This window comes from Dipteris shenzhenensis, chromosome 9 (assembly GCF_047967505.1).
Source record: "Dipteris shenzhenensis isolate YYH24624 ecotype China chromosome 9, Dip_SZ_1.0, whole genome shotgun sequence".
Lineage (NCBI taxonomy): Eukaryota > Viridiplantae > Streptophyta > Polypodiopsida > Gleicheniales > Dipteridaceae > Dipteris > Dipteris shenzhenensis.
In genome coordinates, this window is record NC_141604.1 from 23,275,272 (window position 1) to 23,302,644 (window position 27,373).

Sequence of the window (27,373 nt, forward strand, 5' to 3'; positions counted from 1 at the left end):
GACAGCCAATTAGACAGGCAAAATAACATATATAAACTGTTCCAAAACGGACAGATCTGAAGTACAGGAGATAAGTCACACAGTACAAAATGTGGAAGCTTATGAGCTGCTCGACTGAGTACCAAAATAGGAGGTTGATGGTTGCTGCCCTACTGCTGCTCCTCCAGCCTGGCTTCTGTGGCTTCTGAGAGGGCTGTTTCACTCAAGGTTCCACTCTAGAATAAGGCATGGGAGGACCGGAGCCCTCTCCCAATTCTTCCTGGGCTGACGGGAGTCTGTTACGGCCAATCACCCTCAATGACCTGGCTGGTCTTGCTGACCCAAACAGAGGGGGCCAACCTGGCCCTGATAGGGCTGACCAGGGGTAGCCATCAGGCCGACCTGACCTGGCCATGTACCAGGGATATAAAAGGCAGCACACCTGTTGGGGTTGTTCCTGCCCCCTTCTGTCCCCATATTGGGGCACACGGACACCAAGTATGGGTGTGCTCCATGGCAGTCCACACTGATTGTTCACCCATAAATGTGGGCTGAAATCAAGCCCAAACATGTCGTCGTCTTCATGCTGCCCATGTGGCAGCCAATGATGCCACCCACATGCCTGGTATGATGCTGCCTACGTCAGCCAGGGTGCTGACCAAGTGGCACTCTCTGATTGCCTGCATGGCATACTTTTTTCTGCTATAAGTCACCCTACTCTCTCCCATTCTTGATGGTGTCTCTCTCCCATGTCCTCATCTGGGGATCAACCCATCTATCCCCACAGTATGCAAATGTACGTTGGAACAGTATGACAGTGAAGATTGGATCAACAGCATTGGATCAGATGACACCTAGCTTACAAAAATACGTTCAGAATGGCGCTAATAGGTGTAGCACAGAAGCAAGAACAGATTGCAGATTAGAATTTAGGACGTTACCTCAGGATCAATCTGCTGTCCTTTTCACAGATTGTAAAGTTACACAGTAAGACCGAAGGTCAAAATTTTTCAATGTTCCTTCAATTTCCAAATGATAGAAGTTACCTTTTAAAAAAGAGCCCTTTTTCCAAATGATCATCTGTAAATATCAAAATCTCTGTCCCTGATACTCCCACAACCACGGTCCATCACCTTTTCAGCCAATGACGTATCATAAAATGAGCTTTTTCTGTGTACAAATTCATGCATGTAAGCAAGTAAACCCATACTCTCCGTACTTTCAAACAAAAGCAATCAAATAGCTAATTTAATAAAGCCTATAAAGTGAATATTCTAGATAGAAATAGGTACTTCGTTAAAAAATCCGAAGGAGATGAAGGGAAAAATTTTCACACAGTTCATGCTCTGAGACCTAAGGTACTCAAAAACTTATCATTAAATGGTCATCCTTATTATACAATCAGATAGAAAGTTGATATCTGAAAATTTTTCAAGACACTAAGCGAAGCTTGCTCTTACTAGCTGGCTTTTGTTTGTGCAGCAACTTCTGCAGCAAAATCTTGACTCCTTTTCTCAAGACCTTCCCCAAGAACAAAACGCTCAAATCTTCTTACTTTTATATTTTCTCCAATAGTCGCCACTGTTTGTTTTATCAAGTCTTTGATAAGGATTGAGTCGTCCTTAATGTAAGCTTGCTCAAGAAGGGCTAGGTCGTTAAGCATCTTCGAGAGGCGACCGTCGACAATCTTTGCTCGGATTGCCTCCGGTTTCTTTAGGAGATCTTCCTTCTGCATCTCAATCTCCTTCTCCTTCTTGATGTATTCCTCAGGAATATCTTCGACAGCTACAAACCGAACCTGCTGGCAAGCAACTAGCTGCATCGCAAGATCATCAACCAATTGCTGGAAGATCGCCCCCCGCGCCACAAAGTCGGTCTCACAGTTTACCTCGATCAATACACCTATCCGATTATCATGAATATAACTGCCTATTCTTCCCTCCGCAGTTATTCGACTCGATTTTTTCTCAGCACTAGCCAAACCCTTCTTCCGAAGGAACTCACGAGCCTTGTCGAAATCGCCATCGTTCGATTCGAGAGCTCTCTTACAGTCCATCATGCCGGCACCTGTTTCCTCGCGCAGTTTCTTCACAGTAGCAGGAGTGACAGAGGCCTTAGCGGTGTCCGGGGCGACCTTCTCCTCCACAGCTGAAGCAATGCAGGGAATTCTAGACCGAAGTTCTGTATCGCTAAATTTCCAGGAAAGGCTAGATGAGAGGGTACTGAATCTGGAAGGAAGCTCCGTTGAGCAAAACCGAGAGAAAACAGAAGGGAGAACAGGTGATTCGGAGGAAGGAGCTAGGCGATGGAACTGGGATGATCCGGATGTGCAGGGCAAAGCGAGAGGCGCCATGGCAACTAGCAAAGAGCTCAAATGCAACTAAAAATGGGAATTGCAACAATCAACACAACAAACTACATAAAAGAGAAGAAGAGAAGAAGAAGAACAGTTAAAGCTAACTACAGGTGGATCAACGACAGCCTTTGGCTCTCTATCGGTGGGTTCACATCATTCGCCGCCAATCCGGCGCCGCCGCGTATCTTGGTTCACTCCCCGTCATCCCGCTCTTAATTTGCGTCACTAATGCGTGATTGGTGTAGCGGTTGGCGGAGATTGAATGGGCCAATCATGCAGCGCTTGTTGCAGGAGCTCGCCATGGAGTCGGCGGCTTTCATGGGCTGGACACAAATCTTCTGTATCAATGCTCGAGGGCATGAACCTCCTATTGAGTCAACTTGGACGGCCACCCTTCACACCGCCTTTTGCTAGGATGGCCGTCGAGTGGTGTGAACCCCCAACTTATTGGGCCCAGGCCGCCCTTCCCAAGGGCTTGGCTTTATGGGTCCCCTTCAAATAGGCTCTGATTGCCCTAAGGCCGATAAACACCGTCTCAAGCATGAATGGGTGCACCACATTACAGGCCGCAATACCTTGCAAGTGGACACCCTATTGTTGAGCAGAAGAAAGGATTATTTTGGGGAGAACTAATCCCTAGCAAGATGCTTGTAATTGGCTTGGAGAAGCAATTCCAAGACCCCTTCCCAAGCAAATGCAAAACAGGGGCAAGACGTGGCTGCAAGTAATGCAAGTCAACAACTGGGAGGGCTTATTGGCAATCTATTAAGGAGCAGTAGAATCCCATAAATGTGATTGGCCCAACAAGGCAACGGGCAGTCAGGCCTTACCTTTCACCTCACGAGTAGCTTGACCCATCTAGGACGAATTAGGAACCCACCTCCATCGAGTCTGAAGGTCGGGATCCTAGGTGCCTTTCATTTCAAGAAATAAAAATTTAGGTTTTATTTATAAATCTCATTATATGAATGTTTTTAAAGGAATTTTCAAATTGGAACTCGGTTAAGCCTTAGCATTGCTTTTAGTTGGGAAATTTGTTTTTTGCATCATCATCATCTCTCTCTCTCTCTCTCTCTCTCTCTCTCCCTCTCTCTCTCTCTCTCTCTATCTATCTGTCTCTCTATCTCTATCTCTATCTCTGTCTCTCTCTATCTATCTCTATCTCTCCATCTATCCATCTCTCCATCTATCCATCTCTCTCTCTCTCTCTCTCTCTCTCTCTCTCTCTCTCTCTCTCTATCTATCTATCTATCTATCTATCTCTATCTATTTATCTATCTGTATATATAGGTATTTATGTATGTATGTATGTATATGTAGAGCACATAGCAAAAAATTTTATCTTTTATATCTAGAAAAGTGTGTGGGGCAGAAGGAGATTTGGTCATGAGATCTAATAGCCGTTTGGACAAGCGGCTAAACAAAAAGTTTATCGGCCGATGGGAGGGACCATATCAAGTCAAAAAGAAGTTCACGAATGGGACCTATCAACTTGAGGATGTTGATGGCATGGTGATACCCGAACGCACCAATGAGTATCGCCTTAAATTCTTCTATGCTCGACCACCTTGAGGGCCAGCAGACCCTCTTTGTCACAAGAGAGAATCTGTTGGGGGGGGAAAGATGTGACGCCAAAAATTGATATTTTTTTATTTGGCATTGGTATTGTTTTCTTCTATGTTTGATAAGAGTTTGAGTATCAAGTGATAGCCTAGCAGCTCTCACATATTTCTATTTTCTAAGATATTGAATGGGATTGAGAGGGTGAGTGGAATGGATCATTGTAAATACCATGTGTATGAATGATAAATACCTTGGTATGAAGTGAGAGTTATTTGTGTATGGGATATTATGGGGTTTTTAGAAAATAGGAAGAGTGAGTGTGTGTGTCCATTTGTGTATAGTCATATATGAGTGTGTGCATGTGTATGGTTTTTTTGAAGAAAATTAATTTGTATATATGTTCACAAAAGACTTATACAATGTAGCTCCATACAACCTTTGTATTCCATAGAGAACCACCCAAAAAAGATGTTTTAACTAAAGATCTATAGCTGTTACAAACTTGCTTGAGGTAGCGAAAAAGAGTAGAATGAAAATTTTCGAGAGCTTCTTCTTTAACAAGAAAGAGAGGGGGGATGTCTTGATTTTGCAAACACTTTGAGAGTCCTTTGCAACTGTTGAAGGCTCTGCATTGTTCTTCCACCTTTTCCTGAAGATGAGTAAGTGATTCATTGTAGTTGTAATTTTGTTGATTAAGGAGGCACTTAGATAAGCAGAGATATTAGTAATGCAAAAACAAAAATTACTTCTGCAAGTGTGACAAATTTTTGTTAAACCAAAGTGAGAAAGAATAAAGAGCATTGACTAGCTCAATCGAAACTAATAAGCATTCCTAGCAATCCATATAGACCATAGTGCCCCCATAGTGCATGTGCTCTCAAAATAATCCAAGAGGAGTGAGGCATTTTTTAGGAGTCTCCTCGTAAGGTTGCTTCCATCTCCTAGTAAGGTTGCTTCCATTTAAGAAGCTCTCCAACCTGCATTTGCACATAATTTGGGAGAAAGTCATCCCTGAGAAATATGTCACTCTCCTCTCGCTCATATTGCACAAAGCAGTCATATTATAATAAAACCAGATTAACCAATTTTAAGCCATACTCTATATATACTTATTGAATATGTGTATCACCTTTCTTTTTTATGTTTTCTTTACTATTAAAATAATGTTATGAGGAATAATAAAGATGTGTAAAAAAACCTTCTAGGTGGCACTTTATGCACAATGTAAATTAAAAAGGGCATTCATATTTATAAACATGCACAATGTAAAGAAACCTTTATTTTTTTGAGATGTTATTAGAAAAAAGAGAACAGTCTATATTTCCTTTTAGACTGTAAGTCATCTTTGCAATTACATTCAAAATGAACTGTAAAGGCCTTTCTATGTTTGGAATAATTATATATGTCTGTATAGCAATATACACATTTTGATTAATTATTTATTTATTATGTGTTCATGTTTATTCATGTGTGTGCTTTTCAGCAGCTTTTCTTTTTTTTGGCTAGAAGAGCTTTTTGAGCAACTTCATTTTTTATCATTGGTGACATGTGTTGCCACATGGATGCCCTCATAGGGCAACGCCATTCTTTTTATTTACATTGTACTGCATGAGTAAAATTTTGTTAGCAACATTGTATTGTGTGTGAGTGTGTGTGTGCATGCGTGCACATGGACACGCGCGTTCATGTATGTGTGTGCGTGTGTGTGTGTGTGTAATATATTTTCTCCCCCATCACCTTTTTCCACTCCGGCATATTCATAAGTGCCGATTGTGTCCTCCCGGCTTGCTCTTGCCTCCTGCCATACCCCTCCTTATCAATAGCAATGCCAAAATTAGTAGTATGTTGATCCTTGATCATGAGGCTCTACCTTGCCATGCCCAATACCTGTAATGTCATTAGCCCCCCCTTCCCACTCTCCTCAATTCATGAAACCCTTCCCCTGCCTCCATCTCTACCCCCTCCATGCACATTGATTCTTGTTGCATGTTGCCACGTTCACCTCCAGTTCCCATTCTCGCTTTCACCTCACCTTTTCTTCTTTGCCCTTTGACTCCTCCCCTAGATGTCGTCCTCCTTCAGTTCATTTAGATCATTGTCATTGCTCCTTAGAGTAGGCTCCGAACCTAGCAATGTCTCTATCACAATAGATCATACTGTTAGCTAGTTGCCCAAGCCCATACTCCCAAATTCTTTAAAGATTCTTTCGATATCTTCACACTCGCTAACCTAGTCACCATACTATGTTCGAGAATGTCCTTGGTTTGGTCTCAAGTGCAAATGCTAAAAAGTTAATTCGATAATCCAAAATGGATTTTGTTTAGCCTTTTCACTTCTCTGATCACCCAAGGAACTTGATTCTCACTTGGTACTAACTGCTTACCACTTTAAACTATGCGAGCATCACTAGATAATGTGCACATAGGCAACCACCATGAACTTTTGAGCTTTGGCTTTGTATTACACCAACTACAATAATTCAACAATTGTCTAAAAGCTTGGAACTACTTCCCCGCAAAGGCATTAATGCTGAAAGTGATGCACTTTCAAATTCTTGAATATAACAAACAGCAAATCAAATGCTTGCAACAACTTATTTTCCTAGAAATGATGCAAGCAACCCTTTCCATAGCATTGATGCCGTTCTCCCCAAGCAAAAATGCTTCAGAAAGATGAAAATGGATGCACAAAGATCAATTACTTTGGCAAAGGCATTCTCCTAGTGGAAGCAGAAGTCAATGCTCTCATTGATGACTTTGGTGGGTGACTTCATTTAAACTCTTACACTCAAACAATTTGTGTTGAAAGTCACCTATACGAAAGATATTTGATTCCTATCCCATCCTTGTTCTTTAGTTGTGACTCTTTATATGGGAAAACTAAAGCTCATTTTTTGCAATAGAATAATGTTACAAGAGAGGAAGGGCTATTGTTTCTTCAAAGGAAAGATAAAATCATTCACCGTCACCCCCTTGTTTAACATCCTTATCATGAGAGGGCCGAAAGCATTCTTAACTACCTAGCTATAGGTTCCACTCATGAGCTCCTTTTTCATGCTTTCCATTTCTCTTGTATGAGGTCTCTATCATGAGACCTCCTCCCAAATAGAGTTCTCTCTCTATAACCATCCCCCATGCCCAATGATGGCCATGTGGATCCTTCTCAAGGGGCCATGTGCAACACACTCTTGTGTAAAGTCCGATCTTATGATTGGACTAAATAAAGTTCAAAATATAATGAATACTAGGATAATGTGGTTTTTAGAGCTAACTTTCAAAATAAAAATTTAGTGAAATAACCAAATACTCGCGAAGATTGAGCAAATACTTGCCAATATTAACCAACATGCCTCTTGTACTCAACCAAATAGTATACTCCTTAAGATCACCAAATATTTCCTATGATTAAGCTATCTATCAAAAAGAAAAAGTATACCTACTAGATCTTTCAAGTATATTTGCTAGCTCACCCAAAATAGTGGATAATGCTATGATTAATCTAAAAACAAAATTATACTTGCCAGAGCCAAAAAACTACCATGAACACTTTACTTTCTATGATTTCTTAAATAGTTGAGAATCCAGTTCCATAGAATAGCTGTTCCTATAGGAATAGATGGATTGTTCTCTTAAAGAGGTGGTTTACACTTACACCTACTAGGTGTAAAAATACACCCTTTATGTATAAGAATAAACTCAGAAACAATGTGCATAATTATAATCCTAAGAGCATCGATAGATGACCAATCTGTTGAGATCAATGCGTCAAGGTGTCTAGAGAGGTAGAAATCTCCATTTGCTTGATTGGTTGGTGTTAGCTATCAGCATCGCATACAAGGTTCCTCATGATCCACACTGCATCCACAAGGTACCACCTATCTTATAGGCACCCAAGCCTCTATCATCCAATCCAAATCCTATCCATGATCTATAGATGAGCTTAAAAATTCCAAATAAAAATGGGATGCGATGTAAAATCTCTTTGGTGCCAAGGGAAAGAATTCAAAAATCGCTCTCAAATTTGAATTCCTTAGCCTTGAGTTTACTCAAATTGATCTTGGAACCTTCATTCCATGCATGGTAAAAGCCTCCATTCATGAAGATGATGCAATTGTGGTGCTTCTTAAGGCTGTGAATAAATTATATCCCAATCTGGTCATCATGAGCCTGATCCAACACTTGAAGTAGTCATCTCTTCTCTTCTTGATGAGGAAAAGCAAAGCAAAGGCACTAGAGTATCTACATCTCGGCACAATCACCTCTGATGAAGCATTGTATACTAAATCAACTTCTCTTAAGTGCTCTTACTGTAAAAAGAAAGGCTACATTAAAGCTAAATGATTCAAGAACTACCCTATGCCAAAAAAAAGTGGTAAATGTGGAAAGCAAGGCCTTTTTAGTAAAGAATGTATAACTAGGAAGGAAGAAGGGAATTTTACCTCCTCTTCCTTCCCTGATAATATTGTCTAGATTTCTTGTTCTTATTACCATGTCTCTATGATAATCCAAAGCCCTGTAACAAAGCATGTTACTGACAATGTCTTTTCCCAGTTTTTATCACTTGATGTTAGTGCAATACTCTACCTTCGTATTGAGGGAGAGTGTTGAGATTAATACTGAGTTAATACTTCAAGGTGTCTAGAGGGATAGAAATCTCCATCAACTTGATTGGTTGGTGTAGATCATGGATAGTATTTGGATTGGATGATAGAGGCTTGGGTATCTATAAGATAGATGGTACCTTGTGGATCTAGTGTGGATCACAAGGAGCCTTGTATGTGGTGCTGATAGCTAATGCATATGTTCTATGCCTTAGCTCTTATCTTGTGTCTTGTCCACCTCTCTCCTCCCACATATTATGTGAGCTATCCTCTTCCACTTGAGTATTCAATTTGACTTGTAACACAATCTATTATGTATAGTCCTTAAAGTATAATTATGATCCTAAGAACATCAATGGATGACCAATCTGTTACGTATAATCATTCTTGGTGCAAGTATAAAAACAAACTCATAAACCTCGTAAAAAAGGGTCATACACATCAATGGGAGCCCAAAAAATGATTGCTATATTCCTATATTTGTTTTACATTGAATTTCGAATCTCTAACTATCAGGCTCTTAACTAACAAGTTCCTAACTACCAAGTTCCTAACTACCAAAGTTCTTAACTACTAGGTCCCCCGACTACCAAGCTCTTGAGTACTAAGCTCTCGACTACTACTAGGGTCATGACTAACAAGAAGCTCTAGACTAGTCTTTGAGGTTTTAGTTGTAAGCTCATCACTACATGTTATTGGGTTTGCTTCCTACCTTCACCAATATGAATCTCCTTTGGCCCAATCTTTGTGAGGTTTGAGGTGCAGTCTCATCATTGCCTTTTAGTGACTCATCCTTGCTAGGAACCCTTGGAACAATCTTCAATCTTTTGAGGTGCAAGCTTATCACTATCTCCTATAGGTAATGCTTCCTTAGGTGCCCCACCTTCTCCAATTCCAGTCCTTTAAAAGAGACTTTTCTTGGTCCTATGTCACATGTTGTTGGAGTTCTCTAGGCAATAAAACATCTACAAATTTGTTGTTGCTCTACAATAAATGGGTGCAATGGAACTGCAATAGACACTACTAATATCTTTTCCTAAGGCAACTTGTTTACACTTTATCTGACAGACACTATCATCCTCCAATAATGCGAATGCATAAGATATCAACTTCTCTTCCCTAGGAAGGTTTAGTGTGCCAATTTGTAGGCAACAACACCTATGAGCTCTAGTTGAAATGCCACTCGAGATTTGCCAAAGCTCACAAAAAAAGAGGGTCATTGTTTGCTTGGGTGTAGCCATATTTGTTGAGGTTCAGGGAATTTTTAGTATATAGGTGTCTTGCATGACCCATAACTTATGCATTGATCGATGCATTTTGGAAATCTTTGTCTTCAAGTTGTATTACACATTCCAAACTTGAACATGATACTAAAAAGTTATGGAAAAAGGATTTGTAACGAGACTGTTAAAGCATTACAAGGTGCTTTGTTGCATGTGAAGCATGCATCCTGAAGACTATAGGATATATCAATTTATTCAAAAACATCAAAATTTTGTTATGTACATACATGCAATTAAGTAATTATTCAAAAGTACACTACATGATCTTCTCCTCAACCCAAGGACACGCCTAAATGAGAACATTAGGCATGGGTTAACGGGCTTCCAATGTTGTGCTAAAGTGATGCACACCCATTTGAGGGCATGCTCATAACTTTATTTTGATTTGTTGAAAACCAAAATAGATTGAAAATTTGGAATCTAAACTTGTGGGACTACTGCATGGTGGTCTTAAAACATCGATCGTTGTTGATATTGGTATCTAGATTCACCCTAGAATGGAAGAAGTTGAAAATATGCAATTTGTACATGTACAAAGATCTTTTAATAAATCCAATACTATTTACAATTTTGAATTGTTTCCTTTTCCATGCACTTGCTTGCTATATGGCTCATAAGCATGCCAAAGGTCATTGCATTTCATAATACACGGCATCAAACCTGATAGCGTGTCCTTTGGCCTATTTGTGTTTTGAAGCATTTTAGGCCACATTGCACTTGTTTGGGATATCCAATTCTACTGACGTGTATCATTGGAGAGGGAAAACCCAACAGCTGAAAATTTTGTTACTCCTATGAATTTTGAATTTTAACACCTCCCATGCATGGAGTCTTTGAATATTAAGTACTTGCAACCTGCAAACGCCCTGCAACCCGCACACATTGTCTTCTTTCAAGTAAGTTGTCTTCTATTATTTGCATGCCTCATAAGCTAGCTTCTCTAGGTCTATTCTAGACTAATCGTGGCCATGGCATCAATTGCCACAACATGCAGCTTGCCATGGCTTGCAAGAGAAGCAGACAGAGGCTGTTGGAGATAGGAAAGCTAAAAAGCCTAGTCAAGGCAAAAGGAACAGATTGTGGGTCGAGGAAAGCAATGGCACGGTATCAAAACAACAAAACAGAAGACACTTTTGTAACATTTGTGAAGGGAGAAACAATGAGAAGAAAGAAGACTCCTTGCAGAACAGCAACAGGAAGCAGGATGCATTCAATCATTGCCATCGAAGTGAAAAACACAAGCTGTGATGTCAAGATTGGTGGGACCATTCAATGTAGCAACATCAAGCCATTCACGTGACCCAATTCGAGAATTCTGTGGGCTTCAATAGAATACAAGAAAAGGAGAGACAGCCTAAGTGCAGAAGCCATTTCTAGAGTGATGACATTTTGGCACAAAAATACGAGAATTTTTCCAAATAGAAAGGACATCTATAAAAAGTGGACAAGACAAGTTGTTTGAGTAGCACATCATACATATGCTTGATACAATGTAGGTCAATGGTGCCTAAACTAGCTCGATGGTTGTTTGTGATTGAGCTTTGGGATAGTTTACTTGTTTCATTTCTTAAACTAGGCTTGGACTAAATGTGATTGCCTAGTAGTTGGAACATCATGCAACCATAGGTTGGTTCACCTCAAACACCAATTATGTGATTATCTTGAACCAACATGGTTGAATAGACATTAGTTGTTGACCAGCCGGGTGGCATGGTTGAGCAAAAATTAATAGTGATATATTTCGCTAGAGAAAAGCAATATATTGTTATTTTACTAAACCAGCCCGGTGGTTGGAACATCATGAAACCGTGGCTACTTTAGCTCAATCACCAGTGTGGTTGAATAGACATTAGTTATTGATGGTCCCGATGGTTGAAATTACTGTGTTTCTTAATACTTATATGAGTTAAACTAATTTCCTACTATTCAGGTCATATACCACTTAATTTCTAGACTGGGATGGCTTGGAGTTAATGTGATTGTCCTAAACCAGCCCAGTGCTGAATCAATTATTGATTGAAATTGTGGTTGAAATTGTGAAATTCAGAATGAAAAGCAATATATTATTATTTTCTAATTGTGAAATTCAAAAATGAAAAGAAATATATACTTACTATTGTCTAATATGTGAAGTTGAGACCATGCTAAACCAACCCGGTGGTTGAAATTGTGACAGTCTTCTAAACCAACCTGGTGGTTAAAATTGTGACTATCCTAAGCGAGCCCGGTAGTTGAAATTGTGACTATCCTAAATGTGTCCTAAACCAGCCCAGTGGTTGCCTGTCAACTAACTCGGTGATTGAAATTGTGACTATCCTAAACTAGCACAGTGATTGAAATTGTTTTGCTTCTAGTAGCTTGATTAGTTCAATTATTAGGTGATTAGTTCCATTTAGATTCATTATATATGCTAATTAGTCCGATTTTTTGCATGTACTATGTTTTGTCTTGTTTTAGTAGTGTAAAATTGGGGCTCACTGTACTGTTGTTCCATTTAATAGAGGGCTCACTGTTCTGTTGTTCCTGCATGTTGGGTCAACAGACAGAGTTGTATCTCAAGTTTATGGATCAGAATCATGACATATCAATTGGGCAAAGGAACTTTGAGCATTGTAAGCCCTGGTATATCAAGAAACTCAAAGACAGGAATGCTTGTTGTTGCAAAACACACATAGACTTTGACCTGGCCTGGCAAGCTATGAATGACTTGAGATCTGGTCGTGTTAGAGCATTGTTCCATGGGGATCGATGCCCATGTCTCCCCGATGAATGCACAGTTTGTAGGCCACCTGGATCCTCATCATGTGCTACAAGGGAGAGCAAGTTTTGTAGCCTAAGGTCTCTATGAGAGTTAGTGTTTTGTCCAAAGGGAGACTGTGAGTGGCATCGCATTGAATGCATTTGTGGCATTGCATTGAATGCATTCGTGGTGCATGCAATCATTGCAGTCTAAAGCTAAAGAAGACATTTCATGTCTGTCCAAATGAAATGAGGGAAGACAACCATGTTGCTCTAAAATGGAGGAGATTTGAAAATGTCAATGTTGAAGGATCCGATAAAAAGAGATGGTTACTATCGTATAAGGGCACTCATCCGAGGGAGCTTATAGGTCTCATGGTTCAATCCATCCCAAAATATGCGCTTCATAATTTCACGGCCAGAGCTCAGATGATAAGTAGTTCAGGTGGTGCCTTGCCAATTTCCCCCCTGACACTATTGTCTCTGTCATAGATTTTGCTGAAAATTATTCATTTCAAGAATAAGATGAGATACAAATTGCTCACTGGTACAACAAGCAGATAACAATTCTTGTGCATATCATGTATAGTCATTTTCTTGATTCTTCTACAACTGATGCCAATATCCTTGCTGACTCATAGGAGTCTAGGTCAGTGCACCACACATACCATTTCTACATTTCAGATGATAGGGAACATTATCTTATTTGTGCAACATGCTTTTAACCTACATTGGGAATGGATGAAAAATGAAAATTCCCATGCAAAAAATATAAAACAACTTTGAGTGTGGTCAAATGGTGCTGCCTCTCAATTTAAATCAACCTGTGGATTCTACTTTGTCTCAAGGTTCAAATCCTTGACTGGTCTAGACATGATGTGTAATTTCTTTGGGTCTAGCCATGGCAAGGGTGAACATGATGGATGTGGTTCTATTATTAAGCAAGGTCTATTTAAACAACAATTAACATGCCCTCAAGAAAAGCTCAATGATGCCCATTATGCTGTAACCTTGCTTACAACCAAGCTCTCCACAGGTGTGCACTCAACATATAGTAAACAAAGCCTTAAGAGTGTTCCATGAAGTGAAAGTGGATGAAGTGCAAAGGAGAATTCGGCACGATTGCAAGAAAATTAAAGGAGTTCATGATTTGCACACCATATGGGCCTTTTGAAACAACCACCTGCCTAAAACAAGAAAATTTTCTTGTTTTTGCAGGGCGTGCATCATAGGGGATCATGACAATTGTGAGAAATTTGCAACTGTGAAGACATGGGAGCGAGTTCAAGTATTCCCTCTATGTTCAGATGGAGTGATAAACAATGGAGAGACAAACAATGACTCGCCCCAGTTTGGGGAGATTTTTGATGATTGCACTGGTTGTTTGGAAGAGGGGGATAACTTTGCAGTTGTCATTGTCTCTAGGGAGAACAAGGAAGATGACACATACTTTGTGTTAAATCCCAAACGATAAATCCCATGCTTGTTTTTAGTACATCCCAAACAACCACCGCACTGGTTTTATTAAATCCCACAATAAATCCACAAATCCTAAATGAATGAATTGTATGCCATTCATCTTATAATAATAGAATCAAACCACCATGCTGGTGGCAGTTAATATCCTAGTCTGCAACCAACGATTGTGTTGGTGACCACTTATCATACACTACCACCATGCTATCCTAAAATTCATTGCAAAGTGCTATACTAAAATAGTCCTCTTTAGGCTGGTTATCTTTAATTGTCAGATTTCAACGATCTGGCTACTCAAGACATTAGAATGGTCCTATTTCATCGCTTCATCCACCTCGTGTATTAAGTATTCGTGTATAAAATTGAGATCCATCCGAGTTTACTTTGGTCGAGTAAAATAATATCAGTTAACAGTTTACTCAGGCAATTTGACAAAATATTACACTCACATATTATTGACAATAAGAATAAACCAGCAGTCTTTCCAGAGACATTTAAGTATTAACATGGAAGCAGGTCAACACAAAATTAGGTATTACGAGCACCATAGATCATGGATGATGGCAGTTCAAGAAAGTCCACAAGTCCAAGAAATGCCTGCAAGATTTTTACCTTTTCAAAAAATACAACGAGATTTTGCCACTGATGGAAATTCCAAACTCCCGGCTATCTTATCAACCTCTCTATAGCAAGCATCTCCCAGCTCTTTAGGCCAGTCTGATGCACTATCATAGACCTCATTACACACTCGGACCAACAACTGCTTGGTTGCCTCTATCGACTTGTACACCCATAGTAACTCCTCCTTTCACTTGGGGTCCTCTTCATCTTGGTATTGGCATTCTATACAACTTTGCGACGCCATCATGTCCTGTCAAAAGAAACCTACATCACCAGCTTGACAAGTACCTTAAAGGAGTAGGAAAAACGATAGCCAGGGAATTAATATTCACCGTCTTTGCCAACTCCAAGTCATACAACCAATTGCGAAGCATGTCCTCCTTGTAGCTATTATCCTCCCTCTTCTCCAGGTCTGGTTCTACGAGGAGGTCATCCAACATTGTTCTCAGATAGAACATGAGCATTCCAAAATCTTTTGGGTATGCCATAGAATTGTAGTTGTTGGATCGGTGTATAGAGATTCGGGGCTAGATTTCATAATGGTCTCTTAGTTGTGTTTGCACTGCACTTAAATAGGGAGAGAGTTCATTGAGCCTGCCGGCCTTCTCATTCTTCTTTCATACAATCTGACATGTCCACCTCTCATCATTCGGCTGAGGTGGGTAGTCTTCTCTATCAACATGTTGGAACTCTAGCAAAGATATGCAAAGATAATGTGCGAGCAATGACATCCATACATGGAAGTTACAAAAGGAATCACAAGGTGGTAGCAAGCTAAGGGTGTCCACTTTTTGACCACTTTCCATGGCTTGGGAGGGGGGAGAACATCCTTTTTTGCACACAAATTGGGAAATTTGATCTAGTTCCCTAAGTATTTAGATCTCAAATTCTTAAGAAAAAACAACACACTTTGTGTATATAATGGTATGATTTGATTGAAAATTGGAGTTACTCATAAAAACTTTATTTGCAACCAACTTCAGGGTCATAGCGCCTATCACACTTTTTCACAAACAGACACTATGACACTAAATTCACAATTTCTCCCTTGTTATACATTATATGAAGGTGAAACTTGATAGGAAGTGTGTTCACATATGGTGAAACTTAACTTGATTTTTTGGAAAATTTTGGAAGGGTTTATATAAATAATATTAATTTTTGTAAATTTATGGACAAAAAAAGGCACATTATTTTGTACCACAACATTTTTTTATTATTATGATTCAAGTTCACGGTGTCCTGGTAAGAGGACCAGTGTCATCTTTTGAGTTTGGGAGCAAATCTCTGCAGGTAGCATAGCCGAAAAGTGCAAGAGTGCATTGTCTCAGATTGAGATGCCCTTCACGGTGTGGCGAGAGGGCAGTATATGCTGCGGGTCAAGGCAAAGCCCTGGGTGACTTTATTTTTCTAATTCGAGGCCATTTTGGGACCCGTTTTGGAGGCGGAAGTTCTCCGCAAGCACTGAGAAAAAGGCCTTGTTTTTGCTGTGCGACCACTGCTCTGCAGGTCCGTGAAAAATTGCCACAGAAATTGCATCGTATGCCTGTGTACTGAGATATTGGGAGTTACAGAATCATCCTTATTGCCTGTTCATGCAAAATCATCACTAGGAAGTGACTGTGTGGTCAAATACCACTTTTGTCAGTTTTGCAGATTTGTCCTTGTGAGGTAGAAGCTATGTTTTTTCAGTGGCAGAATATTTTGCAGTGTTCTATAATGGTGTCTGATTCTCTTTCACAGATTGTCACTGAAAAGCTTGATAAGAACAACTTCCAAGCATGGAAGTTTAGAATGACGAATTTCCTTATGGGAAAAGGCTATTGGGAGTTCATTACAGGAAATGAAGAAGAACCAGTTCTTTTTAATGTTCCCAATCAACAGGAAATGCAGGCATTTAAAGGATGGCATGAGAGAGCTAGAAAAGTCATGTATTGGCTGTCTATCAGTATTTCAGATTCTATGATTGTGCATATTCAAGATGCAAGTACGCCAAAGGAGGCACGGGATACTTTGGCAAAAATGTAAAGCACAAATATGCAAGCCAGGAAAATGCAGCTCAAGCAGGAGTTACAGAATGTGCAGAGAGAAAATATGAGCATCAATGACTACCACATGAAGGTGAAGAAAATTGCAGATGCACTTGCTTCCATTGGGTCGCCAGTGGAAGATGATGATTTAGTTTTTGTGACCTTGAATGGTCTAGGAAAGGATTATGCACAGTTCCGGACATCCATTGCCGTTCGGGAAAAATTTCCTAATTTTGAGGAGTTGTTTACTCTTCTACTTTCTGAAGAGCAGAGAAATGGTGGTGCATCTTCTTCAGGAGGAACTTCAAAAGAAAATGTCTTCTACTCAAATGCTGGAAGAGGTAGAGGCAGAGGTAGAGCAGGCCGATCTGGAGGCCATGGTAGAAATTAGAATATGCAGTAAACTTAAGAAAACCAGTCCTATGGAGGAGGACGTGGTAACTCTAGAGGCAGGGGGAGCTAAAGAGGTCGTGGTGGATGGCAGAAAGGCCAAAATGCAAACAGCAATGTTGAATGCTACTACTGTAGTAAAATGGGTCATATGGCTAAAGACTGCTATAAAAAGCAGAATGACATCATGAATGGAAAATTGTAGCAAGGGAATTATGCATCTTCTAGTAGATAGGGTTATGACAGAAATGAGCATCTGTTCATGGTGCAGCACATGACCAATTTCGTGACAAGTGTAGAAGAAAGCAATGATGTGTGGTATGTTGACTCAGGTGCATCAAACCACATGACAGGTCATGCAAAATGGATGCAGGATGCAAGGAAAATGGAAAGACCAGGATTTGTGGAGAGTGGTGATGATACTGCACATTTTATTGTGCAGATTGGTAAAATTCCTTTGTCTATGCAGGATGGGAAAAAGAAATACCTGTCTGATGTATTTCATGTCTCGAATATCACCAAGAACCTGGTTTCTGTTGGTCAAATGGTTGAGCAGGGCTTGCAGTCAGATTTAATCCTCATGGATGCTTTGTTGAGGATATGAAAAATAACAGTCGCTTGATAGCAAAAGGAAAGAAGAAGGGCAGGATGTTTACGTTGGATGCGGACATACCTGAATTGAGTGCAGCAATGTTTGCACATGGGACCAGTGTAGTTGCAGATATTGATATTTGGCATAAATGCATTGGTCATGTTAATGTACAGCGACTTAAATCAATGCAAGCCCAAAATATTGTTGCAAGATTGCCTAAATTCAAGGTTGTAGAAATGCATAAGGTATGTGAAGCTTGTCAATTTGGAAAACAAGCAAGGAAACCATTTCCTAGACATGTTCAAGAGAGTAAGAAGCCATTGGAATTAATCCATTCTGATGTGTGGACTACTAAAGCTTCATCTATTGGAGGCTGTCATTATTTTGTCACTTTTATTGATGACTACAGTAGAAAAGTTTGGGTGTATTTTATGAAAAAGAAAAGTGAAGTGTTTGGGCATTTCAAAGCTTTTAAAGCTATGGTTGAAAAAGAAACATGCCTGCAAATAAAATGCCTAAGGTCAGATGGAGGGGGAGAGTACCTCTCAAATGAGTTTGCAAGGTTCTTGCAAGAGCATGGCATAAAGCCGCAATATTCATACTGGTAGGAAACTAGATAATTCTAATTTGAAAATTTTTTGTTGCATTGCCTATGTTCATGTGCCAGATGAGTTGAGGTCCAAGTTGGATCCAAAAGCTGAGAAGTGCATCCTTATTGGTTATTCTCTGTAGGAGAAAGGGTATAGATGCTATAACCCTTCTACTCATAAGTTTACAATGAGCAGAGATGTTGTTTTTTATGAGATGAGCAGCTGGTATAAACTAGTAAATGTGATTGATGATGTAGATGCACAGAATTCACAACAGCAATCACAAAATCTTAGTGGACCTGCAGTGTCCTCTAGCATTGGTTCACATACTTCGCCATGGATAGGCAGATTGAGATCAGGAGAATCTCCTCAAAGCAATGCAGATATTGGTATGCAGGTATCACAAAAAGGAAAAGAGAAGGTAGATCAGCCCATGTTTGATGTGAATGCAGGTCACTCTTATGTGGATGGTGAATCCAGTGGCTCAGAACAGAGCATTGATGATGAGTTGGGTATTCCTTCTGTTGTTACACCAGAGTTTGAGAGGTTATGTATGTATATGCAGATATAAATTCATACATAGATAAGTTTACACATGCATACGTAAAACTATTTATATGTGTTTTTTTATTTATATATAGAAAAGGATATGCATACATATGCATAAATATGTGAAAATAGATGTGTTCAAAGATAAATAAAGACATGTGTATAAAGATAAATAAATATGTTTAGATATTCCTTTATACACATCTATGTATAGGAGTTTGAATGTTAGCTCTATGTATCAATAATAGTATAGGAGTTTGACTATTAGCTTTATGTATCTATAATAGTATAGGAGTTTGACTGTTGGCTCTAAGATAAACGAAGAATAGACCAAGGGTGGTTTGCATTGTGCTCCAATGTGATCCTTTTTTAAAATGACCCAATGAAACATGTGCGTGTAAGCTAGTTTTGAGCCCAATCGGACACATGGACATGATCAGACACATGCACATGCAAATCTCGATGAGCTGTGTATATATGCAAATCTGGATAACCTATGTATATATACCCATTTAGGACCTATGCAAATTTTGAGCCCGATTGGACACATGGACATGCAAATCCTGATGACCCTTTCCTTATTTTACTCCTTCACTGATGCAAGAGCATGGAAACCATAGGGTTTAGGACCTGTGCAAATTTTGAGCCTGATTGGACACATGGACATGCAAATCCTTTACACAATTTATTATTCCTTTATTGCATGATACGTGTACAACAACCACTTAAATCACCAAAACACGATATGCCATTGGAACATAACTAATAATAAACACTTGTGGATGATAAAACAAGGAATGGAATGAAGGAGGCAATGCAGATCATGAATAAAATAGAGTCAAATACAAGATGTGCATGACACTATATAAAACCAATCATGTCGTATACAGTGAAATGCATAAAAAAAGTCCATGCAAAATACAATGGTGTGCTCACAATGTGAGATATAAATCTCCATTACAAGGACATGTAATAAACTAGCAACCCCCAAAACAATGATATACCCTAAACTACTCCTCAGAATCCGCTCTCATGCCAATAGTTGCAAGTATGCTCACGTGATCCTCAAGAGCAAGGTGTCATCAAGGAGTGGATGTCATCTTGCAGCTATGAACACGATTGATCACAACAACAAGATGGGAATACATGTATGCCTCACAATCTACCATGTACTCCTGATACTCAAAAAAGCAACCACGCCTATGTACCTACTCAAAGTAGCACCCAACTACGATCATGCTGTGATCATCAAAATGGATCCCATGCCCATCCACTGCATCCTGGTTGAGCACACTATTCACCATCGAGCATCTCAACAGATAGTAATCCACATGCTTAGGATTTCCCTCTGGAGCAATGACCATGAAGATGTCATCAATACGTAAGAGATCTATCAACTGGTCGTAATCTCTGCTAGAACTGAACCCTGCATCCTAATCATCCTAATCATCATGTACCACCTACCAAGGCTGGATGGGGGAAAGTACGCATCGCATCCACCATGGATCAGCCCATGGTACCATGGAACAACCTCCCCAATCATCATTGATGCATGCCAAGCAAAAGCATGCAAAGCATCGAGAAAAGATCCCGAGGTCTGAGTTGCCTGTGCTCCTGATAGAATGTAAATCAAGAGTGCCAAGCATGGTATGACAATCAAAAGGCCTAGACCGATCAATGCTCCCTACATCCACACACTAGAAAAACCATATGACCACCCTGTCATCACGCGACTAATATGAGGACAATGCACTAGTGTCTAAGTGCTGGGGGTACACCACTGCACCACATCACGTGCATCCACAAAGCGAGCGGCACTGTGATTCAACTAGTGTCGCCGTCGCAAAGAATGCTTCACACAAGCAACTGCCCCATCATGATCTCATTTACCATGCCCTGTCTCAAAGTAGCTCCACATCACCGAAATGCCTGTTTCACAGTGCCATCTGTAGAACCAATAAAACTGCCAGGCAGACTTGAATTGACCACCACAACCGTCAGACCAAACCCAGCACCGCTACCATGTCACACCTCGATTCCTCAAGAAACTACCATGGATACTGAAACAATGCTGCACAAAATGGGCATCATGTGAGTGATCATCGCTAATGTAGAAGTGATACTCCCGCACAATGACGCGCGAGTCCATGGTGCTATCAATGCCATCCACCTGAGCCTCTACATGATGATAGCTAATATGTACAAATATAGCAACCTACAAGATGGCACATAAAAATCAATGATGATGGAAAGAAATAAATGAAATGCACAAGAAAACACAAGTAAGAGCAATAGAAAATCCCAATTCCTACACACCAAGTAGGTTTCTGAACTTGCACAACTTCTCTGTGCCTAATGCCTTCGTGAATATGTCAGTTACCTGATCCTTTGTGCTAACATAAACTAGATCAATAAGACCTAGTAAAACCTTCTCCCACACATAGTGATAATGCACCTCAATGTTCTTTGTTCTAGCATGATAGACTGGGTTATTTGCCAAGTGTATACTGCTCATGTTGTCACAATAAATGACAACTGTCCCATATGTAGACTGATGCATATCATAAAGTAGCTTATGCAACCAAGCTACCTCACATGCAACCATTGCTGCACCCCTGTACTCAACCTATGTGCTTGACAAGGCAACTGTAGTCTGTTTCTTACTGGTCCAAGTGATTGAAGCACTCCCAAAAGAGAACACATATCCACTGGTAGATCATCTATCAGAAATACTACTAGCCCAATCAGCATCAGTGTATCCATGCAACTATATCTGAACTGTATCTGAACCCCAGTCTCATAAAATAGTCCATACTGCAATGTGGACTTCACATACCTGAGTATGTGTCTAGCCGCATCCAAATGCGGTTTCCTTGGAGCCTGCATAAACTGACTTACCAATCCAATAGCATAGCTCAAATCTGGCCTGGTAATAGTCATATAAATCAAACTTCCTACTATGCGTCTGTACATAGTAGGGTCTTCCAGAAGCTCACCTGCATCTGCGCTCAGCTTCACATTCTGCTCCAAACGAATTGAAATAGGCTTACAGCCTGTCATCCCATATTTGGACAGCATGTCCAATCCATACTGCCTCTGCAAGAGCCGTATCCCACTTGTGGATCTAATCACCTCAATGCCCAAGAAATAACGCAGCTCTCCCAAATCCTTCATCTCAAACTTCTGCTTTGATAGCATTTTCACATGAAGGAAATCTTCATCACTATCACCTGTGATGATGAAATCATCAACATAAATGACAAGCAGCATAATACCTTTCTCTGTTTTTCTCACATAAAGTGAGAAATCTGCCTTGGAAATATGAAAGCCAATAGTGACAAGATATTGTCCTATCTTGTCAGACCATGCTCTAGGTGCTTACTTCAAGCCATACAAGGCTTTCTTCAACTTGCAAACAAACTCAGGATGAACAGCATGAACATAACCTGGTGGCTGCTCCATAAAGAACTCTTCTTTCAAATCACCATGCAAGAAGGCATTCTTTACATCCATCTGATGTAAAGACCATCCCTTTGATGCAGCCATAGCAATGACTGCTTTATAGTTGCCATCCTTGCAACCGGACTGAATGTTTCTTCATAATCAATGCCATATGTATGTGCATACCCCTTGACAACTAATCTTGCCTTGTATCTGTTCATAGAACCATCTGCATTGTGCTTCACCTTATAAACCCACTTACAACCAATTGCATTCTTGTCTTTAGGCAAAGGCACCAATTCCCATGTAGCATTTTCTTCCAAGGCATCCATTTCTTCATCCATGGCTTTCTCCCATTTTTCTTTTCCCATGGCTTGCTCAAAAGAAGTGGGTTCTAGTTCCTGTATCACTTTGACCATATAGGCATAGTGAATGGCTGGAAATCCATCATATTTCAGCCTATGCACAAGATACCTAGCTCTGGTAGACCTGCACAAAATAGGCTCACTTCCAGGTGCTCTCAAAACATCCCTAGTCTTCCTTACTCTAAACCCCATATAGCACTCATTTGCTAATGGAAGAGACCACATCTTCCATGCATATGTTTACATTTACAATAGACTTCCATATATACATCTTGACATTTTCATACATGACATATGGACACAAATAAATGTACAATAAATGTATAACACACATACATGTCTATGTGTACTGATATATAAACATTTCTATGAATACTTAAGCATGTCTATTTATATACATGTATTGTGTAATACATGTACATGTGGCAATCTTTTGGGGGATTTCTCCCAATATTCCACAAACTCTCGCCCCCTTCCATAGAGAGGACTTTCCTCAATCAAGGAGTTCCTCCTTTAACTTGAGGCATATTTCAAGAATGTAGATTAAAAGCAAAAGCATACAATGTGTTGGCAAAATCATCCTTGTGGTCAAAATAACTTGTAGAATTGAAAGCTACATAGATGACATTTATGTCGACCTTATATCTACTTCACTCTTCCTCTTTGAGATCTTATATCCAAAGAGCATTCATATTTAATAAAAATCTAAAAATATATAGGTTGAATGCAACTGTGAAAGCACACATTAGTAGTGTGCATTTTAGTGCTATTTCTACCAAAATGGACAATGCATCAACACGCTGTCCATTTCGGTGAAAAGGGCATATAAAATGCTACCCCAATACAAGGCCACTATTGAGCAAGGCTTGACACAAGATGGCTTGACACAGTAACTCTAGGATCTGGAAGTTAACTCTTTTTTCAGGTCACCATGTAGGTCAAGTGTAGGAGCATTCTTGATCCCAACAACCAATCTTATTGTACGAAGACTATTGCAAGTGTGGGAGTATGTCAATGTCCTAAACTGTGAAGCTCTTTCTACCCAAAAAGGCAGCACGTTGATGTGCTGTCCATTTTGAAGCAAAAGGCATCTAAATGCCACCCCACTGAAAGCCTATTATGAAGCCTAAAAGAGGCCAATTTTGATGCTTGGGATACCAAAATGGATAGCGCATTGACACGCTGCCCATTTTGGTGTCACAGGCATCAAAATTTGCTTCTTCTTTACTAAAATATGAAGGTGGTACAGGAAAGATACAATGGAGGATTTTAGATGCCCTTTTCCATTGAAATGGACAGCGCGTCATTATGATGTCCATTTCAATGGAAAGAGTATCCAAAATGCTCCTACAAATGCTTAATGCCATGGCTCTTCCAAATGCTTAAGGACTCAGTAGAGAGGTCTTGGAAGATTGAAAAATTGGAGGATGAGGATGTGAGGAGAAGAAGGATTCACAATTTCGAAATCAATTTGAGGTGTATAGACAAAAATCGATGAAAGTTTTTTAAGTTTTTAGTATACCCCCAATTCTTTTTAGTATACCTCCTTTGACATGATCTTGATCTACTTTCCATGAGAAAGGGTAGCCCCTTTCTGATGGAAAGTAGATCAAAGAGGACCCAATGATTTTGATCTACTTTCCATCAGAAAGGTTGACGCTGCCCTTTCTCATGGAAAGTAGATCAAAGAGGACCCAATGATTTTGATCTACTTTCCATGAGAAAGGGCAACGCATTGGCACGCTGCCCTTTCTCATGGAAAATAGATAAAAAAAGGATGTGTGTAGCTATTGAGACGAGAGATATTTCAATAAAGGAAGTTTAACTTATGTTTAGATTTTACTGAACTGTGTGGGTGAGGATGTCTTTGAGCTCTCTTGAGGAAGCAGGATCTTTTGCAAAACTATCTCGGAGGAGGAGGATGAGAGGAGTAAGGGCTGATCCCACCGGAGGAGACTGCGAGGTGGAGGGAGTACACCTGTGAGCTAAAGAAGAAGAAACAAAGACCTTTGCATGCTAAGAAAGAAAGACGTTTGCATCCAGGAGCATGAACAGGAGCGTGAATAGTGAGAGCATATATCTTAGGGTGTTTGGATGTATTTATCTTCCTTATGCCTTTTTATCTGAATGTATAACAAGAGGGGGGCTGCAATGGTGCGTACTCGTTATGATGCCTTTTATCTGAACGTATAAGATGGGGGCTACGATGGTGCTTACTCGTAACAAATTGTAGTGAAGCATGAGTTACGATTAATTCTTGTGAAGCTAGACTTATGGCTAATTCTTTATACGAAGCATGACATATGGTTGTCCGTCGAAATTCCCGAAAGCAAAAGCATGGGCGAGGGAGCGTGTACCTTGGCAGGAGAATACAGCAAAGTCCGGTGGGGTGGAGGGGTGAGAGTGAGGCAAGCAGGCGATGAAGGAGGAGAGGAAGTAGGGGGAGGCGATGAAAGAGGAGGGGGAGAGGAGAGGTGGCGATGAAAGAGGTTGGATAAGGAGGAGAGGTGGCGATGAAAGAGGTTGGAGGAGAGGAGGTGAGGAGAGGCAGGGGAAACAGAAGCAAGGGAGGAGGGGGAAGCGGAAGCAAGGAAGGAGGAAGCGGAAGCAAGGGAGGAGGGGGAAGCAGAAGCAAGGAGGAGGAGGGGGAAGTGGAAGCAAGGAAGGAGGAGGAGGAGGAGGAGGAGGAGAAGAAGAAGAAGATGAGGAGGACATAGGAGAACATAGAAGATGAGGACAATGAGGAGGAGAAGAAGAAGAAGACGAGGAGGACGTAGAAGACGAAGATGAAGCATGCAATAACAATAACGTAGGAGAATGTAGAGCTGTAACGATACAAAAGTGGTAGAGCTGTAACATTAAGAGCATTTGTTAAGAGCATTAAGAGCTGCCAGATAAGTGTCGGAGAAGTAACAAGTATCGGGGAAATGTAATAAGAGCTGCCACAAGAAGTGTCAGAGAAGTAAAAAGAGCTACTGCGACAAGGAGAACGTAAGCTTTCTAGACCCAAATGCGAAAGCACAGTTGCAAGCATGTTAGCTTAATCAATTATTGAGAGGGTAGGAGACCAACCTGGCCAGTGCGCGCATGTCCCACAAGGTCATTTTCTTCAAAAATTGAATTAAACGTCAGTGCTTGAATTGCAAAAAGAGACTCTGTTCCTTTCGATTTCAGCTTTTGTTCGTGACTTCGCTACTTTGTTCCGATATCTGAGTGGGGTTTTGTGACTTCGCTACTTTGTTCGCTTTCAGTGTGCTCTCTGATTTCAACTTTTGCAAGTTTAGACTCACACCCCACGACTGACGAATCGAAAGATTTCCTCTTACAGGACTTATCTTTCTTCCTTTTCGTGGGCTCATCGGTTTGGAGAGCAGGCTCGGGCAAATCCGCAGCGACCTTAGGACTTTTTTGACTCTTATCCTTCGTCTTCTTTTTGCGCTCCTGGGACGAAATATCAACGTCGGGGGAGCCAGGGGAATCGATGAGCCCCTTTGATTTCTTCATGTACGGGATGTCTGGACCTGGCATTTAGAGGGAAGGAAAAGGAGGGTCTCTGATGAGGGCAAAAGCTAAGGAGCGAGGAAGGCAACAAACGAGGTTCCTAGAGAAGTTTGATGTGAAGGACCTCATCCGGGGTCAGACAGCTATGCCAAGGTTTCTGCCAAGCTTCACTTAATCTTCACTATACTTGATTATGTTCATATTGACAGAAGGTAACAGTTCATATTGATTCTGTTCATATTGCTAGGGAGGCTAACGGTTCTTAAACATATTCCCTGGTTCGGTTCCTTTCTTGTTGATCCAACTAAGCTTTTGGAAGAACTAGACAAGCTAGTTGTTGATCACGGGTTTCTTGCAGTTCACTCAGAGTAGAGAGGCTATTGCTGTTGTTTTTGGGAACGGGCATCTAATCTAACAGGCATTGTTTTTGGGAATGGGCATTCTTGTTGTTACCTCGGATTCTTTCGGGAGATATATGACAATCATATCTCTTACAACAAATTCACCTACATCATGGAAAATGAGTACAAGTGAAAGAAGAACTAGCTGGATGGGAAATAAGTACTTGAAAAAGAAGACTGGTCTCCTGGCATTTTAATGAATGTGAGAGCCCAGTACACTGTACATCTTTGCAGTGCAATGTACACTGAGCATATTGAATTGCACTATGTACAGTGCAGTGTACACTACATATATTGTACAGTAGTGCAATGTCCACTATAGCCCATCTTTGCAGCCCGTCTTTAATACAGACTAACCTTGCATGACTAACCCATACGTTACTAACTAATGCTATCATTACTAAAATTAACATTCTTACATGACTAGCATTTCATGCATAAATGTATGCATTAATTAACATTCTACCATTAAAGTTACAACGTTCTAGTTTTGTAGGCAAGGATATTAAAATTTTCCTCTTACCAGATTCGTGTTTGCAAGTTATGGAGCCCTTATTCAGATTACCATCTTGTGAAATGATTACCATTTTCATGGAAAAGAAACAGGATATTATGAACCATGTCATGGAGCCTTTATGAAGATAATTGTGACGGCGTCATCTGACTCGCCACCTTTCAAAGACAAAATTTCTTCATGTCTTCTCTTCTTTTGTCATCTCTTCCTTCTATCCACATCTTCTCTTCCGCTGCCATGTCCTCTTCTATCAACCTCTTTTCTTCTATTTCCATCTCTTGTGCTTCCATTTGCTCTTCTGATGCCACCTCTTCTCTGGCAATGTCATTTTTTATCACACTCTTCTACTGGCTGCATCTTCTTTTGCAAATGAAGAGCCGCTA

The 27,373-nt window shown here is 40.3% G+C and overlaps 1 protein-coding gene and 1 pseudogene across 3 annotated transcripts in view; one reads left to right on the top strand and one right to left on the bottom strand.

Moving 5' to 3' along the window:
- Nucleotides 1-27,373, top strand: part of LOC147898388 (cytochrome P450 71AU50-like) — a 163,815-nt pseudogene that overhangs the window by 16,303 nt on the left and 120,139 nt on the right. The window lies entirely within an intron of this gene.
- Nucleotides 410-2,408, bottom strand: LOC147898390 (uncharacterized). Of its 2 annotated transcripts, none has more exons than XM_087378739.1 (2): nt 1,440-2,408; nt 410-1,112 (listed from the first exon to the last, which is right to left on the bottom strand). In XM_087378739.1, coding segments are annotated over exons 1-2 (894 nt in total). In that variant the 5' UTR covers nt 2,333-2,408; the 3' UTR covers nt 410-1,111. The 2 variants fall into 2 exon arrangements, with proteins under 2 accessions (XP_087234865.1, XP_087234864.1); XM_087378738.1 differs by having other exon boundaries at nt 410-1,149.

Excerpts from the sequence above, each read along its gene's own strand:
- LOC147898390 (XM_087378739.1), bottom strand. The coding sequence starts at position 2,332 with ATGGCGCCTCTCGCTTTGCCCTGCACATCCGGATCATCCCAGTTCCAT.